The sequence below is a fragment of the Lissotriton vulgaris genome, chromosome 1_1, assembly GCF_964263255.1.
Source record: "Lissotriton vulgaris chromosome 1_1, aLisVul1.2, whole genome shotgun sequence".
Lineage (NCBI taxonomy): Eukaryota > Metazoa > Chordata > Amphibia > Caudata > Salamandridae > Lissotriton > Lissotriton vulgaris.
The window spans coordinates 484,586,173-484,605,491 of NC_141685.1; the positions used below are offsets into that span (position 1 = coordinate 484,586,173).

Consider the following 19,319-nt stretch of genomic DNA (forward strand, 5'->3'; position numbering starts at 1 on the left):
ACATAAGAACATTCAAAGAAAGGGGGTGGGAAGATATTTTGAACCTGTGGTGAGGTGGATAGAATGGAGCAGTAGTTGTTGGAATATGATTAAAGTAGGTTACCAAGCAACTACTTGTTTGGAGAAGGCCAGTTTGAGGCATGTGAGCTGTAGATCAGGTTCTTCCAATGAGCACCTGAATGTGTCATCTGCTCTTGCTGTGTCACAGTGGGACAACATCTCTTAAGCCCTACTCTGCATTTGTTTTCCTGGGAGGGGCGAGCGGAGGAGTGTTACTGAGGGGATGATGCAGTGGTGCGAAGCATGCACCTTTCCATTGATAGGATCTTTCCCTAGTAGCATGGGCACAACCAGATCTACATAGGCTGCCAAAGGGTCTCTAAGGTTTGCTGAAGGTGGTATGGCTTTCTGCATCAGTATCATATATTACTGTTGACTCCTAGATTCATGGTTTCTGGGGGTTCAAGATTGCATCCTCTTGCTGATCCCTTCATTATCTTAATCATTTTTGCGTGAAGAGGTCACAGGGAGCATGCACACCCTACCACTGTTCTGCTTTACGGTTAACTAGCATAATAATAAAATAATCGATTTTTATCAGCCTCTGTCCCAATTCTCAGACCAGAATCCTGACTCTCCTTTTTCAGATTAAATTATCTGCCTTACACAGCACAATAACATACTCTACAAATGCACTTAAGTGGGCCTTTTATAAAAGATGTGAGCATGTGGTGTGGTTCTTAGGATATGGTGTAGGAAGCTGGCTCTGTATATACTATACCGTAGTGAGCACCGAGTCCTGTGGAACCTCAAAGGTAGGCAGAGGTAAAAGTAGAAAGCACCTTACTCTCTTTTTGTGGTCGTGTGGGCGAGCAGTAAGGCTTTATCAGAGGGTAGTGTTGAGCATTTGTTGTACACACAATCAGCAAATGATTTCACACATTCAGACTGAACTTCAGACCAGTTGGTTTTCTATAAAAATATTCTTTTAGTTATTTTATTTCGTAGAACCAAGCAAGCCTGGCACAGGTAAGTGATTTATACTTTGCAGAAATAATACTGTTCGAATTGCAGTTGTATTTATACTTTTGTTTGATTACAGTAGAACTGCTGGTAATGCAATGCTTTGAAATATTGTACATATACTTTGTACTGACTTTTCAATAAAATGTCAAGTAGATTACTTTACATATTACTTTTCTTACACAGTGTAGTATACCTGGATACTGCACTGGGACATTTCCGGTAAACAGGTAAGTAAATGCATTTTTGTTATGTGGTTACAGTTTTATGGGCGTTTATAGATTTTCCAACTCCACATTTAGAAATTTTTCATAGAAAAACAATCAATGTTACCCTATGGGATTAAATAGTGTTATCGGTTAACAGGTAAGTAGTTTGTTGTGGGAGTTGGTATTCTGGGGTCAGACTCAGAGGTCCCCTAAGGTCAAAGATGCACTCTTGTTACACCATCAGCTGCACTAGAGTGCTGAGGCCCAATGTTATCGAAAGGGGCATCCGGTTGGTGGCTGCTAACGAGCAGGCCACAAGGTTGTGAGAGCAAAACTCCTAATGGGGGTTCAGGACAGCACCAAAAGTGTACCCTCAGCGGCACTAGTGCGGCCGGGTGCAGAGTGCTATTTTGGCGTTGAGTGCCCTGTTACTTTCAATGGGGTTTCTCTGGTTTGCTAACACACTACAGTCTCTGGTACGAAGGTCTTCTGGGTGCGAACACCACTTAGAGAGGTAAGTTGGGATGCTGGGGTTGGCTAGACCCGTCAGGCCACCCAAGGCCGTGGGGCGTCTGGTTTAGGGGTGTCTTTTAGGGACTTGATTGTCTTACCAGCTCCTGGTCGCTGTTGGAGGGACCTTTCAAATTTAGGCTGCAGGCGTCTGCTGGAGGCTTGAGGCAGGTCAGGGAGACCACCTCGTGGCGTTGGGCCACTCAAACTCGTGCCATGAGTGTCCGGTACAGAGTTGTGCAGACACGCTAATTTTGCCGGAGCTGGAATCTGTGGGTGAACAAATCCGGTGTTCACGGGAGACAAAGCCTTTTCTTTTTGCCTGATTTACACTTTGCATGTGCACTGGATCCCTGTGGTGCCTGTGTTCTTTCACAAAACTGTACCTTTGTTTCCACTATTGGTGTACCTCTGGCCCACATCTTAAGTCTCTTGTAAAGGAACCACAGGTACCAAGGGCCTTCTGACCAGAGAGGGTCTCTAAGGGCTGCAGCATGTATTGTGCCACCCTTGGAAACCACTCACCTAACACATACACACTGCCTTTGCAGACCATTGTGGTTTGGTTCAGTTAAAACGTACAAGTCGACATGGCACACATCCCTGTGCAGGCCTCACAGCCCTAAGGGAGGTTGCACAATATACCACAGGTGAGGGCATAGCTGCATGAGCAATATGCCCCTTCGGTGTCCATTCTTACACATTGTAAGTGCAGTGAAGTCATATTGAGTACATGGGTTGGGAGGATGTTATTACGAATTCCACAGCTCCTTGATGGCTTTAATGAATGCTAAGAAGTTTGATATCAAACTTCTCAGCACAATAAACCCACACTGATGCCAGTGTTGGATTTATTGTAAAATGCACTCAGAGATGCCCTCTGAAAAACAACCGTTTCTCTAGTGTACAGCTGACTAGTCTGCACCAGCCTGCATCACACAGACATGTTTCTGACTCCCTTAGGTGGGAGCCCTTGTGCTCTAGTTGGTTGGGGTGGAGGTGCTTATCACCAACCCCCAAGCAGGAACAACAATCAGGGCGGCGAGCCTCAAAGACTTTCTGCCCTTTGATATGCAGGCCAGTGCTCTCCAATTAGTGGTGATGCCTGCCCCCCTCCCCCACCTCCCCCCTTGACCAAGCCGCACTTTTAGCAGCAAGGTTGGGGGGGAAATTAATAAGAGAGGTGTCCGCTCTCAGCCAGGACCAACCCTAAGATGTTCAGAGCTGAAGTGACCTCATTGGGAAATCCTCCATTTTGGGTGAAAGGATTTCATGCAATAGGGTTAGGGGATGCCCACTCCCCAAAGGAAGTGTCATGAAAAGGGTGTACAAAGCGATACCAAAGGGGATGATGGACGGAGCGTTTGAGCAAATCAAACACTCACCCCCAGTCAACTGATCTGGGTTTAATCCATCACCATTCTTTAGATCACTCCACCACCCCACTCCACCACCCCAGTTCAGACATGGCCATATGCAAATCAGTCTGACCCTATGCCTCATGGGAACAGTCCAGCCCGAACTGCCAAGCCAGTTCTTCCCTGGACTGGAAACAAGCATCCTGGGACCGGTTTCGGAGTCATAATCCTCATCAGCCAGGCTATCTTGAAACCAGTGGTAGAGTGAGCAAGGGACCCACGTCTGGGCATACCCTGCCAACTTAGGGCGAACAAAGCGATACCATAGGGGATGATGGACGCAGCGTTTGAGTAAATCAAGCACACAACTCCAGTCAACTGATCTGGGTTCCATCCATCACCATTCTTTAGCTCACTCCACCACCCCAGTTCAGACATGGCCATATGCAAATCAGTCTGACCCTGTGTAGTCACCGTAAAAAGGTTAGTAGCCCATTGGCTGGTACCTGGCAGTAGCTGTAACTCCCTAAATTGAGTATTTAGGGGCACTGCTGAACCTTGGTCCACAGATTCCAGCGACCTAAGAAAAAGGACGAAGATAACGCTCCCAAGCCCCCCCTCCCATCCCCCCCCTTGCTTGCTTTAACCCCCGGGGCATGTGCCCTGACTTACCTGCAGACCATACCTGTTTTGAGTGCCCCCGGTCTCCATTGACTAACATTGGGCTCAGTTTTGCAGGGTGAATCTTTCTGGATTCACTATGCTGTGCATTATTCTGCGGCCTAGTGGTAGGGTCCGGAATCGTAGTCTTTTTTTTTTTTTTCGTAGCCCAGGTGGGCGTCTACGTCCCACCTTTTGATGTCCTTCCTGTGACGTCTGCACGCTTCCGGCAGAAGCTCTCACTCTTGGCACCATCTTCAGATTCTTTTTTCTGCATTTGGGTCTGGATCGTTCCCGAGAGGGCTCCAGACATTTTTGGAGAAAGAAGACACCAAAAGCCTTTTTTGGACAAAAAAAATTGGAAAAGACAACGAGAGACTACACCATCGAAGAGGACGACGAAGGAACAGGAGAACTTCCAGAACTTCGACGTCCATCGAAGAATGCGCGCTCAGGGGGTCCCCTGAACGCACGAGATGAGCAAAACACCATTCAAATTCTGCCGTAACTACCACCACAATTACGCGCAGAAGGACCAGCACCCGGTTTGCAACCTCTGCCTACCGGTCGACCACGAGAGCAAGGACTGCAGAAGTGTGGCTCACTGGTTAGAGGAGGCAGACCTGGAAGCAGAGGTCAGCCCGGGACCAGGGTTCAATTCCCGTCTCGGCGGGTCTTGAGTCCGAAAATGTCCACGGACTCGACAATTCTCGCTCCGGTGCCTACTCGATTCATGGGTTCACACTCTGTGACTCTGGGCAATAGCTTGCTTAATCTCCACAACGGCCCCTCGCGGTGGGATGCCTGGCTTTCACCTTGTGGATACCCTGCCGGGCTTATCTCACAGGGGAATACCAGGACGGGTTCCCTAAGCAAGCGCTTAGATACCGCGTCGGTGATTTGCGCTATATAAATACATTTACAACCCCTGCTCCGCCTTCACGCCGAAGTCTCTCCGAGAAAGAGCGAGACAGAGGATGGCTAATGCCACCATGCAGGGCAGGGGCCAGCCACCATCCCTTCGAGACCTGGGGCTCTCAACAGACGGAGAGGACAACGTCGCCGGAGAAGACTATGACTACACGGTCGTAGAGACCGATGATAAGACTCCTAAAAAGGTAGGAGACTCGACGGCCCCTAAAGCCCGAAAGACACTCGACAGTCTGACCCAGACTCTCGAAAAACGAGGGCAAGTCCTCGAAAGCGCAGACGCCGAAATCTTCGGCGTCCGAGGCTACAAGCAGGCCCAGCGCATCTTCAGAGAGGGACTCCCAGGCGCCGGAAGCTGGAGAACAGCAAAATTCGTCGAAAAACGTCCCCGCGAAGGAACGTTCGACGACGAAAAAGGACCCGAAAGCTAGCTCGGGGCCGAAAGTCGCCTCGACGCCGACTAATCCACCGAAGAGAGCGGCCGATCATTTGACGCCGAACGAGCCGCAGAAATGGAAAAAAAAGAACGGCTCGGGCCGAAATGGATAACTTCCTTCAGCGCAAAAAAGAATTCAACGCCAGGATGAAGGACTTCTTAACCCCTACGAAACCAAGACCACAGGTTGTCGAGATAACCGAAGAAGAGGGCTACGACATCGAAGGACAGTCGGGAAGCCCGGAGGTGCTGGAAGATCCAGAAGAAGAAGCCTCCTACTACGAGGAGGAGGAGGATTATGACCAGACGACAATCCTGGGCTCGGCATCCTCGGAGAACAGGACATAGAGTGCCAAGACCTCGACACCGAGAGGCCGGAGGATAGTGTGGACACGTACCCTTCGAGGCCCTCGCTGCCTTATGACATTGGGGTTTACAACATAGTCATCAGGAACGCAGCAGCAGCCTTCGGGGTCAAACTCAACGAGGAAAAGCAGAAGGCAGATTTCCTCCTAGAAACACTGCTTCCAACACAAACTAGGAGCCAGTACCTGCCGATGGTAGACAGCGTCAAGGCACAGGGGAAGGAGGCTTTCAAGGAACCTGCAACTTGCAAAGCCATCACACCCAGGACAGAGTAGTACAAACATTTCTCCAAGGACCCGCCCTACATTCAGGGATCAGTCACGGCGGACTCCATCATTACAGCTACGGCAAGAGGAGGAGGGCCAACGTGCCACCAACCTCAGGGCCACCCCCGGACAAGGAAAGCAGATGGATGGACCGGACTGGGAGAAAGGTCGAACGGAATGCCTCAATGCATTGCTGCATGGCAAATTCCAACGCACTGCCAACAGGCACCAGTACCAGATCTTAGAAGAACTGGGCCAGTTACTAAAAAACCTCCCTGAAGAACACCAGCAAAGGGCTACACATCTTGTGGAAGAAGGGAAGAATGTGGCAAATTCTTGCCTCAAGACTGCCTTGGACGGACTGACACGGCAGCAGACTCATGATGATGGGCATCACGGAAAGAAGGCAAGCCTGGCTCAGGATTCAAGCCGGAAGTGCAACACAGCATCCTGAACACCCCGTTCAACGGAGAGACACTGTTCGATGCTCCAGTGGATGAGAAGCTCACCCAACTGAAGAAAGATAACGAGACTGCAAGATTCATGGGGGCCAGGCAAATTCAGAGGAACAAAGAGGGGCACCCCGTCACGAAGACCTAACTGGAGGGGAGGAAACCAGCCAGGAACATCGCACCAGGCGTTCCAGCAGTCCCACCAGTCCGACACCCAGACACAGCAGGGGCAACAAAAACAACCCTGGCAGTACCAACAAAGGGGCCAGTCCTTTCGCGGGAGAAGGAATGGACGTGGACAAAATAGAAGAGGGGGTCAACAACCCGCCTCTAAGTGACTTTGTCACGCTAAAGGTGCCCACCCATACAAAAACTCCCAGGGTGGAGCACGAAGCCAACAACAAGGGGGTACACGACCTGAACATCTGCGATCATGTAACACCGGTGGGAGGAAGAATAAACCTTTTCTCCCAGGAGTGGAAGAAAATAACCACAGACAAGTGGGTACTCCACATCATACAGTTCGGGTACTGCATAGATTTGGAACAGAAAGCCGAAAAGAAGGGTGCTAGCAAGGAAAGAGCTAGAACTACTTCAAAAGGAAGCAAAAGAACTCCTGCAAAACCCGGCCATCGAACCAGTACCTTACAAGGAAATAACAGGGGAGTGTACTCAAACTACTTCCTGGTACCAAAGGTAGACGAGACAATGAGACCCATCCTGGACCTTAGGTTCTTGAACGAGTACATAAGAACCCAAAAATTCAAGATCCCTCAATTACAAGGCGGAGACTTCATGGTCACCATAGACCTCAAGGATGCCTACCTGCACATCTCAATGAACAGGGGGCACAAGCATCTACTCAGATTTATCATCAACAAAGAACACTACCAGTTCACAACCTTGGCATTTGGACTATAATCAGCGCCAAGGGTCTTCACAAAGTGCCTCACAGCAATCTCAGCACACCTAAGAAGGGAGGGGATACACGTATACCCTTACCTAGACGACTGGCTAGTAAAAGCAAGTTCATACAAAACGTGCAAACTGCACGCACAAAGAGTGACAGACACACTGATGGGCCTGAAATTCTCCATCCACTGGGGGAAATACTCAATGAAACCGGAACAAGTAAAAATCTTCCTGGGAGCACAGATCGACACCTTACAGATCAAGGTGTTCCCCAGCAAGAAGAGAACGCTAGCGCTGCTGAAGGAGACACGACTCTACCAGAAGGGGCGAGCTATGACAGTGAGGACGGCGAGCAAAATCATGGGCATGATGGCGTCATGCATACACCTAGTACCAAATGTACGGCTGCACATGAGACCTTTCCAAGAATGGCTACAGGAACAAAGGTCACAAGCTACAGGTCGTTGGGAAGATCTAGTGGTTGTAACACACTCAGTGCAAGAAGAGATAGCATGGTGGAACATGGTGATCATGAGAAGGGGGAAGCCTCTGACACCGCCAACAGTGACTATCACCACAGACGCATCCCAGAAGGGATGGGGCGCTCACATGGAAAAACTCAGTGAGGGGGCTGTGGACACCAGCAGATGCGGTAAAACACATCAACTACCTGGAATTAAAGACAGTCTTCCTCGCAATAAAGGCCTTCCAGACGAAGTTGTACAACCAGAAGGTGTTGATCCAGACAGACTACACAACAGCGATGTTCCACATAAACAAGCAGGGAGGGACACCATCCGCGCCGCTTTCAAAATTAGCGCAAGAAATGTGACAGACATCGGCATCCCACGAGTGGGAGCTCAATGCACAGGAAACAGAGAAACTGTTCGGCAAGTGGGAAACACCGTCAATAGACCTGTTTGCAACACGCCAGAATGCAAAATGCCAAAACTTCGCATCCAGGCAACCAGGGGAAGGGTCCCTGGGGAATGCCCTATGGATAAGCTGGTCGAAGACATTTGCTTACGCTTTTCCGCCAATCCCTCTGATAAAGAAAGTACTCAACAAGTGCAGAACCAGCAACATGACTGATGCTGATCGCACCGCAGTGGGCCAGGCAGGCCTGGTACTCGCAGATAATGGAGATGACACAGAGTGCACCCATAGATTCGGGAGACGGAAAGACCCACTCTTCATGCAAGACAGAGAGGTGCTGCAGCCAGAGAGCCTCAGCCTAGTAGCATGGCTCCTGAGGACATAGAGTTCGCTAATGTGAAATTACCAGAGAGCACCCTGAGGGTACTACGTGAAGCAAGAAGAACCAGCACACGGAAGTGCTATGTGGCAAAGTGGAAGAGGTTCACACTATGGTGCAGAAAGGAAAGGCTGCACAAGAGGATGCAGAAGGTCTCAACAGTGCTTAAGTACCTCACGCACCTGCTCGAGAAAAATCTGAGCTCATCCTCACTAAGGGTACACCTGGCGGCGATAGTCGCTTACACTAGAGGAGAAACAGGCAAGAGCTTCTTCACTTCACATATAGTAAAGAGATTCCTGGAGGGAGCAAAAAAGATTGCACCACCAAAGAGGGTGCCACCACCGGCATGGAACCTTAATTTAGTCCTGACAGAACTCATGAAGGAGCCTTTTGAACCAATTCATAAGGCCTCACTACAAATGCTAACAATGAAAACAGTATTCTTAATGGCAATCACCTCGCTGCGCAGGGTGAGGGAACTACAGGCGCTAACGCTGCAAGAACCCTACATCCAGATACATAATGATAGGGTGGTGATGAGAACGGGCCCACACTTTATGCCAAAGGTGGTGTCAAGGTTCCACATCAATCAGTCAAAACAAATACCAAATTTCTTCCATAAACCAGCTACAAGCGCAGAAAGAGCACTGCACACTCTGGACGCCAGGAGGGCAGTCATGCACTACATAGAGCGAACTAAGGGACACAGGAAAACAAAGCAGTTTTTAGTGTCCTTCGCATACAGTTTCATGGGGAAACCAGTAACGAAAGAAACCATTGCACTGTGGATTGCACAAACAATACAGTTGTGCCACAAGCAAGCAGGGCAGGAGCTGGCAGAGGGGACACGAGCCCACTCTACCAGGAAGAAAGGAGCCACGATAGCATTCCTGGCTAACACACCCATTCAGGACATATACTTGGCGGCAACATGGGCTTCAGTTCCCACGTTCACTAAGCACTACTGTGTGGACATATAAATGAACAAGGAAGCACATGTGGGACAGAAAGTGCTTCAGCACATATTCAACAACAAGGGGTGGTGATGGACAGAGTTTCTGAATTAAGCAGAATACTCTCACCCAGTCAAGAGATCAGGGCTAGATCCAACACCGTTTTTTAGCTCACTGCACCATCCCAGCTCAGAACCTGGCTATATGCAAATTAGTCTTCCTGTCCCAGTGCATGATGGGAACAGGGCAAACCAAACTACCAAGCCAATTCTTACACTGGGAAGGATACAAGCTACCGGGGACCGGTTTCTGGGATTTCAGCCGTCGTCGGCCCGGCTTACTTGAATCCTGATGGTGCAATGAGCAAGGGACTCACATCTGAGTATACCCTTCCACGCTTAGGGTGGACAAAATATTTAACAAGGGGTGTTCCCATGATGCACCGGGCCAGGGACAGACTAATTTGCATATAGCCAGGTTCTGAGCTGGGATGGTGCAGTGAGCTAAATAACGGTGATGGATCAAGCCCTGATCTTTGGACTGGGTAAGAGTGGTCTGCTTAATTCAGACACTCTGTTCATCACCACCCCCTTTTCTGAATCAGCACTTATTCAGCACCCAAAGCTCATCTTCCACCCAGCTGCCACAAATATAACAAACCGCTACAAAGTCTATGCACAGCATAGTGAATCCAGAAAGATTCACGCTGCAGTACCTGTCGATGTAGTTTTGCAGCTTGAAGATTTCTGGATTCACTAGCGAACCCACCCACCTCCGCCAGAAAGATGAGGCTGCAGAGAAAGGTGGTAAAAAAAAAAACAAGACTGAAACAGACACCTTGGAGGTCAAAGCGGTGAATCACTTACTTGAACATCGCCATAGATTCGGAAACAAAACACAAAACGAGAAAAAAGAATCCGAAGATGGCGCCCAAGAGTGGGAGCTTCCGCAGGAAGCGTGCCGACATCACAGGAAGGACACCAAAAGCTGGGACGTCGACGCCCACCTGGGCTACGGAAAAAAAAAAAAAGAAATGACTACGATTCCGGACTCAACCACTAGACCGCGGAATAATGCACAGCATAGTGAATGCAGAAAGATCTTCAAGCTGCAAAACTACACGGACAGGTAAACTATTTGTTACCTCTGCACCTGGCCGCCCCAGTGCTGCTGGTGGTGCAGTACCTACCTTGATCTGACCCTTGCCCAGTGTTGTTCTAAACCCCCGAAGACTGGATGTGTAAGTTGAGTGCTTACCTGTAAATGTGCATAACTGTTTTCATTCTTTTGCATTTGCTAAGATTTATTACTGACTACTAGTACACTGGCTGACTGGTGTGTACCAACCTTCCATCACAGACCAGTTTCTAATCCCCTGCAGGTGAGAGCCTGCGCTCTGAAGGCAGAAACAGTGTCTGCTCCGGCCAGGAAGTGGTCATAACCCTAACTCGGTGTATCTAATTTCACAACAAAAAAAAGATGGTGGGATTCCAATTTTAGTGCTCACTTCAGGTAGACCCACCTTAGGGGTGTAACTAGCCTGATGGTGAACATGCCTCTTGACTCGCTAGTTTTCTTTGTGCCAAATGTGCCCTGGTCTGGGGGTGGGTTGGAATTTCTCCTGTCTGGGGTAATCCAGGGTCGCATATCAAAGGTGGCACAGGTCTTTGAATCCTCATGCCTTGATTTGCTGATAACTAGCCATCCTTCTTGGAGGAGGTGACAACACCTCCGGCTGGAACAGGCATTTGTTTCTGATCTCAGAGTGTGGCCTCTCACCTACATGGGGCTGGAAACCTGTCTGTGGTGGCAGGCTAATCTACAACAGTCAGCCACTACACCAATGGTTGGTTAGTTGCTTTCCAGGGGGCACCTGTAAGGTGTCCTCTGGGTGCATGTCTTAATAAATCCACTACTGGCATCAGAATGAATTTCTTAATACAAGGTGTTTGATGACCAACACCGTATGTTTCAATGAAGCCATCAAAACTACTTTGGTGGAGGTTGGGAAATAGTACCTGAGCAGCGAACAGACACTGGGGCAGAATCAACAGACACCAAATTCCAAGGGCAGGCTGAAGTGGTGGTGTGCTGGTGCGGTGGTGATGCTGAGGTGGTGCTAGGGTTAAGCTGTGGTGCTGAGTCAAGCTGAGGAGAGTGGTGGTGGTGCTCCAGTGTTAGCCAGTACACCAGTGGTTGGTGGTTGCCTTCTTGGGGGCACCTCTGAGGTGCCCTCTGGGTGCATGCCTGAATAAATCCACTACTGACAACAGTGTATGAATGCATTAATTAATATGAGGTGTTTGATGCCAAACACCATATGTTTCAGTGATATAGCTGGGGAACTTGTAATGACCAGTGCCCAGTACATGTACCTAAGATGGCTTCCCTATTCAGTTGTACTATTTAATAATTGAACTTGACAGCACAGGGGCATATCTGCTCATTAAGATATGACCACACATGTAGTGCAGTGCATCCTGCCTTAGGGCCGAAAGGCCTGCTGTTGGTGTGACTTACATATATTGCTGCAGTGTCTGGGAGCATGACACACAAGGTGTGTGCCATATTGTGTTTTCTCTTTTGTCTGCACCATTTCACGCAGCCTACAATGGCTGTCTGCATGAAATAGGTGGTGGGTCCCTTAGGGTGACACAATACCTGCTTGCAGCTCTTGGGTACCCTTGGGTACCCTGTACAGTTATCTTGTTTTGGGGAAAAAAACTCTTGTACTAGGGACCAGGTTAGCAGGAACACACTGCCTTTCAAAGTTCCATCAAATACCAGGCAAAAAAATGGGGGTGACTGTTTCAAAAAGGGGCACTTCCCTACTGTAGCAATGATCCATATAATCCACCTTAAGAGTTTGTCATCTTCTACATCTCTTGTATGTTGGCTTTAGCAGTAGATTGACAACTCTTCTGCACTATCTCTAGCCTCTTCGCTGCAGCAGTGCTGAAACAAATGATGCATGCACGGTTCGGACAGCCCCCCGCTGTCCTCCGCACACGCCCACTGTGACCACATTGAAGAGGCTAGTGCTTGAAATGGTTGTGCAGTCAATATTTGTGTGTGTTGTGTTAAAACATTTTATGAGGCAGCAAACAAGATCATTCTGCTGGGATTTCTGGCCTCAGTTTAGGAACCGGCATATTTTGGGAATCAGTAGTGAAAATAATACCTGAGCAGATGGCCACTGGGAACCTGGAGATGGAGACAGGTGTGGAATGTTGAGCACAGGAAATTAGAAGTGGCACCTAAATAGTTTTTTTTTATTCTGAATCAAGACACCCAAGAAATAATTGGTTGTCATGATAACTGTGAGGTTTGCTTCTGGATCAGAAATTACAGATGCGTTTGATTATATGGGCACAAAATAGCACTATTTTTATTTTTCATGCATCAATCTTGTACATTCATTTCACGTTTCCTGCAGGTTTTCTAAAATATTTCTTATTTGTTAGATAAGAAAGATGATAAGCGAAGGCATTCAAGATCAAGGTCCCGATCAAGGAGGAGGAGAACTCCATCATCTTCTAGGCACAGGTAAGATTTTCATCAGTTCACTTGACCACAACAGTGCACTTGAGTAAAGGAATGAACAAAATAAGCAACATTTAAAACAAGTGTGGAATAAGATGGCTAACTTTACAGTTCTGCAGCATGGACTTCTCCTCCCACATTCATTATTTGGGTGCTTTCTACAGCACTATGTCAGGAGTAATTGGACTATCAAATCTGCAAGTATTCCCTTTGGCTTCCAGCCTTTCTCCATACACATACACTTGTGTATCACAGTCGCCACACACTTCACTGGTCAATACTTAATCACATTTACATACCTATGGACCCACCAGCAGAAATATATAGTGCAACAAGATCATTAATTATTTCAGAAAATATTTTTAAAAAGCAGGCGTACTTTGGTAAACAATTCCAATGTAATTTTATTTTAATGCAACTAACCAAGACTAATGTAAAAATTGATAAGCCGTAATAGAAAATCCGTAAAAAAAGAGTGAACGCACACAAGAGACAATTACACTTAGTTATAAATTAATCAGCTAATTTGTACAAACATCCAATACAGCCACATGATTGGTATCTCTCATCTACTATGCCGGTACAATCTTCAAGTTTATCTTTGTATATTTGTTGGTGTGTTTAGGCTTGCATTCAACCAATTCCAACCACCTTCTTCAAGACAGTATTTTTTACTCTTGCAAATTAATTTAAATTATTCATTGGCATCCAAAAGGGTATCTTCTTACTTCTTAATTGTGTATGTTTTTAACACTCATCTTCCAACTTCCGTTTGCACTTGATTATGGGGGATACACCCTCTCTCCTTGTTGATTCATTTGTGCACCGTATGTCTCAACCAATCTCAGAGTGATTTGATCATCTAATGGCATGCCCTGTCCCTTTGGTCATTAGGGCCCCTCGCATACTATTTTACTTGAGTAGTTAGACTCCATATGTCCTTTGCATTTATTTATTTTAGAGGTTTTATATAGCGCTAGCTGGACCCAGGGGTATCAGAGCGCTTTACATTTTAGCGACAAGAAGGTCAATAAGACAGGGGACATACATAGCATCAATGTATATAAACAACATATAAGTCTCCGCCTGATAGATTTCAAAATGATACATATGGGAAATAAGCACATCAAAATATGGAAGATGTGAATAATCAAAGATATCAAAAGGCAACAAATTGAAAGAAAGCGGGAGGGGCAGAGGTGATGGGGGTTGGAGGGGATGAGGGCTTAAGGTGGACAAGGGAAGGGGGGGTGCAAGGAGGAGTGAAGGTGGTAAACAGGGAGGGGGAAGTGACGAGGAGGAAGGGCGAGTAAGGCTAAAAAAAAGGAGGGCGTGATTACACAGCATGATTGTGTAATTAATTGGATTGTATGATGGAATGTTCTACAGTCTCAGGAATGTTAGAAGGCTCAGGACTTTTTGTGCAGGGTTTCTTTTCAGCGGTTGCGTCTAGTCTCCAAAAACTCCCCAAACGCCTCCCCCCATTCCCGTTCCCAATAGTTGTTCAGTCCTCCCTCTTGTGGTGTTTGAAAAAAGTTGTTGCACAGAGGAGGGCAAAAAGAATCGACATTGGTCTTTCAAATAGAAATATGTGATTATGGTGAGAAACATATTTGAGGAAAACTATTCTGGAGAAATTTTCTCCGTGAACAGTTTTCTCATATTTTTTCAACTAATTTACATTCCTAAGTCTGATCAATCTTTCTGAATTCAATTTGTTGGAAAAAATCCCTCCTAGATCCTTATTTCTGTAGTAGGGGATCACTGTGTATAGTCATAATCATGTTACTAGTCCCGCCCATGAGCGTGGACTCCAGAGCAATCGAAATAGTCTCTTAAGTTGTCCTCTTCTGCAATCCTGCATAGACACTTTAGAGAAAATCAAAGACAAATAATGCAGCCTGAAGTTAACAAGGCTACTCTGGCCAGTACTTCATCCTGAAGTGAAAAAGGATAGCCAGATAACAATGAAATGTAAACATTTTGCTACGTTTCACACATAGAGCTACTCCCCTTCACAAACATCCTATGTCATGATCGAGAGGAAAGTTTGGACAGACAAGCCCCATAGGCTGCCATTATGTGTCTGTAAATGGATACCATGCCTTTAAGGAACCCTCCAGAGACCCTCGGTATCCTATGATGCACTGCCACAGGCTAGCTACTTTCAGTTCTTTTTTCCGGCTCCTGCTAGCAGGACCCTGAAGCATTGAGCTCTACCTTTAGTGGTATATGTGAGAAGTTGGCCTGATATATAATGTTCACTATTCTAGTGAGCACTTTGTATCAGTCCAAACAACCCTTATTGATGATTGGTTGTAAGTCAACCTTATAGACCAGCTATCCTAGTAGCATGGATACGAGCAGTCTTCGGGCTTAACTCTAGAGGGCGTGTTAAGCCAGCTGTTATACCATCACATATACCCCTTGAACACCAAGTGAAAGGACACCACACAAGTGTTATGAAAATAAACAGTGTATTTATTTAGATCACAGCAGCCCTGTACTCTTTATGAGGACAGGGTACTAAGCACACAACAAAACTCTTACGAAATTACTTTAAGTTGCACAATTTACACAAATGCCCGAGGGGCACGAAAAACCATATACTATGAAAGTGGAATGCGAAATTACTAGCAGGTAAGTACTGTACTAATAGGCTTTGGAATCGCTAGGACTACGTTACTGAACCTTCAGATTACTAGTAGGAGGCCTAGGGGACTCGGGTGCAGAGTGTGCACTCTCACGCGGGATGCGGGACAAAGTCTATGGAGGCTAGTAAAAGCAAAAGTTAGTGTTCTCGGGCGAACCCGACTAGGTAGGTCGAAAACGAAAGTGGATCTGGACCCTTGGATAGTGAGGCTATGCTGGGGCACCGAAATGCAGAAGTTATCTAGCCCAGGGGCTGCAGCTGCATAGGTCTGAAAAGACGTCGGGAATCCTCGTTGACGAACCAGGAGCCTGAAGAAAGAAGTTGCTGGCAGGCGACCAGTGAAGATTGTTCGAGTGATCCAAGCCTGGATCGAAGATGGATGACAGCAGAGGGGACCAAGTTCTTAATCACTAGCCAGTGATTGTGTGGGCACCAGGATGGCACCGGGCAAAGTCACCTCGACCAGGTGAGTGGGCGACGCTGGGCTCTGCAGTCTCACGGACCAGGAGGCGTCGTCGGCGACCAGGATGGAGGTGCGAGCTGTCCCACGATGGTTGATGCTGTCGACGTCGCTGGACCCAGGATTGGGGCAACAAGTCTTGGCAAATTCAAGCCCACGCGGTAGACCTAAAATGGCGTCTGGAGTGGGCCAGGAGGGTCCGGGGTGCTCCTCTTTTGGAAGGGAGCAAGGGCCAGTCTGGAGCAACCAGACCAGCAGTGTTGTCGTCGTTGATCGTCGTCGGGAAGGCCACAAGCCAGCGGGCTAGTAGCCAGACAACGCGGTGAGCAGCCAAAAAGCAGAAGGGCCCCACGCAGATCGTGGAGATGCTGGGGGGCTGGACTTCGGTGCTGGAGCTGCTCAGGGTCGGGGCTTCTCGGACCCCAAAGCACTCACCAGAGGATCCCTCGGCGGTCGTGCTGGATAGAAGTCGTGCAGTTCTGATGATGGCCGGTCCCTCGAGGTCTCGTCGCACCTACGGTTCTCAGCTTAGCTGTAGAGGTCAGAGGTGCCAGGGAAGCCGGGTCTCGTCGAGCTGGTCAGTCGGATTCCGGAGGAAGGACGTGCAGCAAACCACAGAGTTCTTAGATGGTGCCTGCGGATGCAGGGTGACTACTCCTTAGCCACAAGGGAGAAATCTTAAGAAGAAGTCGAGAGTTCCTTTCGTAGAAAGTAGTTTCTTGATTCAAAGATGATCTCATTTGGAAGGGTCCCCGCTCCTGCCTTTATCCTAAAGAAAGGGGTGGGTAGCAACTAGGTCCTGCCCTAGGGGTGGGACCAGGAAGGGGGGTAGTTACACCCCTCTCCCATGCCGGAGTTTCCCCAGGCCAGGGGCTGGTGTGCCCCTGGAACTGGTTCTAGCCGGCAGATGCGTAGTGAGCACGGGGTGCCACTTGCAGTCACCTTCCTGTAAAGCCCTGCCTACCCAGAATACACAAAACCCTGTCTGGGATGGTGCTAGCACCGCCCCTGACAGGAAACCCTTTGTCCAAGCTCCCCTCACTGGAAGGACTCCCAGCTGCAGGGGGTCAGACTCGTGTCTGTGGTGGCAGCATCCATTTTGTGATGCTGAGGCTTGAGTTAACTTTAACCGGGGTTCACAGTTACATACATGTCGTGTCCCTCTAGAAGGGTGGAATGCTAACCCCGTCGCCAGAATTGGCGAGGGGTTAGTATTCCAATTCGTATGACACCTTACTCGACATGTTTTGATGAAGCAATACCAAAGATAGCATTTAACCGCGAGGATTATAATGTACTTAAGAGTATATGGTATGCGTTATCATGGAACAGCCATTAGGACTTGGTTCCGCAAGCTGCAAAGGGGCTCAGCTCATGCCAGAGCACCATCTCACAAGATTCCATGCACTCTGCCTTCAGGATTGTCAAGGCCTGCCATAGGAGTGACTGATAGGAATCCGTGTGTCCATTTTTAGGTCTCGCCTGTCGATGCGCATCCAGCTTGCGAGACTATGGGGCTTAAACAGTCTTTAACCAACTTGCAAGGAATCGTGGCGATTCCTTGCAGTGCCCGTGAAATTCAAGCTTAAAAGCGCGTGCACATGCCCCCAGCTGCCTGCCTTGCATGTATTTTCCCTCAGGCGCACTCCTCCCACACCCTTGCTCCGCCCCCTTCCCTGCCTTCCGTGTCGCATTTCTTCAGTTCCCTCAGCCACACTCCAGGCCCCTGCTGCTTTCACACCCTCTCCCCGCTCCGCCCCCTCCCCTGCCCGCCGTGTCGCATTTCTCCTCCCCCCTCCGCCTTCCCTCCGTCTTGTTTTTGCCAGCCGTACTTTCACTTTGACGGCGCCAGGCTGTCTCTTGTTGAAGTAGTAAACGAGTTGAAAACAAGGCAGACCGGCAATCGGATTTTTAAGAACCCTTACCAGAAAAGAGGTAAGTTGTATGTGTAAAACTTTCATACATAATTTCGCTGAACCTTTAGTACACAAGATTAACGCAGTACACCAGAAGCACACATTCTTTTTATTTGGTAGCGCCATATTGCAGTCCTTCAGTGCATTGTATACTGGTTGCTATGCTTCATTGCCATATGGATAAAGTTTTAGGCATGTGTGTACATACACATGTTTGTGCTACTGCCCCGCAACATATTTGTTTTACTTGTTGCCCTTCTTGTAGTGAATTATCATGTTACAACTGAAAACTCGCAGCAGTTAACCTATTCCATTGTTGCTTAATAATTTTGCAGTTATCTTTTAATTGGATTATGGTGTTTATCTGAACGCATAAAATGGAATATGACCTCGTGTCTACATAGACGCACGAAAGCGTGTTCCTGAATACTCTATTACCATAGTCAGATGCCATTATTTCTGATTTCTTCAAACGTCATGTGAGTTGTGAGTTTACGTTTCAGCCCAGACAGGTCAAGATTTGTGATCGTTTTATTGGTGTCACTTTAAAAAAAAATGCCGCATGTTAATCACGGCAAAAATGGTACCAAATATACCCGAATTGTGAAATGTAAAATGAAATAAGCTTGGTAGATCCTTTAAGGGTTGCTCAAATATTTGAGTTAGCAAATGCTCTGAAACAGTTTTCAACTACAGCCACAAATGTGTCAGCTTCGTTTCTTCGGCCTCAACATTTAGATTTACTACCTTCGCATGATGTTTGTTCCTTGGCCCATGTGCAGTAGCCCTTCCGCAGAGTGATCAAATGGATCCACTGGTAGATTTTCGTTCAGCTATCCAGAAAATACTTCAGCCCGGATGTCACTTGGACGTGTCGTGCAGCAAGTGCATGCGCCTGGCGGAGGTTAGCCCGAGGCATGGCACTAGTGCGTACAAATTATGCAGGGACTTGAGGCTCCGCGCCCAAGCCGCCGGAATCGCTGGCATAGCGCCCAAGAACAAACTCAGGCCGCTGCTGCTGTTACAAAAACATGAGTCTACAAACGAGACACCTACCGTGTCGCATTTCTCCCCCCCCCCCCCTTCTCTGCCTTCCCTCCGTCTTGTTTTTTTTTTTACCCGCTCTGCCCTCTCCCCTGCCCGCTGTGTCACATTTCTCCTCCCCCCTCCCCTTCTCTGTCTTCCCTCCGTCTTTTTTTACATAGTTATTCAATCATGCATCAAAGCTGATTTTTACAAAAAAAATACTGAACACGCATGTGCTCTTGGAGCGTCTGTTCTCTTTCAAATCCCATCTTTTAAGTAAAATTATGCTCCCTGTGATGTTTTAATTTAATGAAGGTGAATATTTTTATGTCATTAATTTGCTGAACTCATTCAGAATCGGCGTGACCACGATGTCCTCGATCCGATA

The 19,319-nt window shown here is 47.8% G+C and overlaps 1 protein-coding gene across 2 annotated transcripts in view; it reads left to right on the forward strand.

Annotated features, from left to right (window-relative positions):
• SRSF11 (serine and arginine rich splicing factor 11) overlaps positions 1-19,319 on the forward strand; it is a 252,145-nt gene that overhangs the window by 141,377 nt on the left and 91,449 nt on the right. For both annotated transcript variants that reach the window (XM_086953852.1, XM_086953853.1), the window contains exon 7: positions 12,798-12,879. In XM_086953852.1, the coding sequence (XP_086809978.1) occupies positions 12,798-12,879 (82 nt within the window). The remainder of the gene's footprint in view (positions 1-12,797; positions 12,880-19,319) is intronic.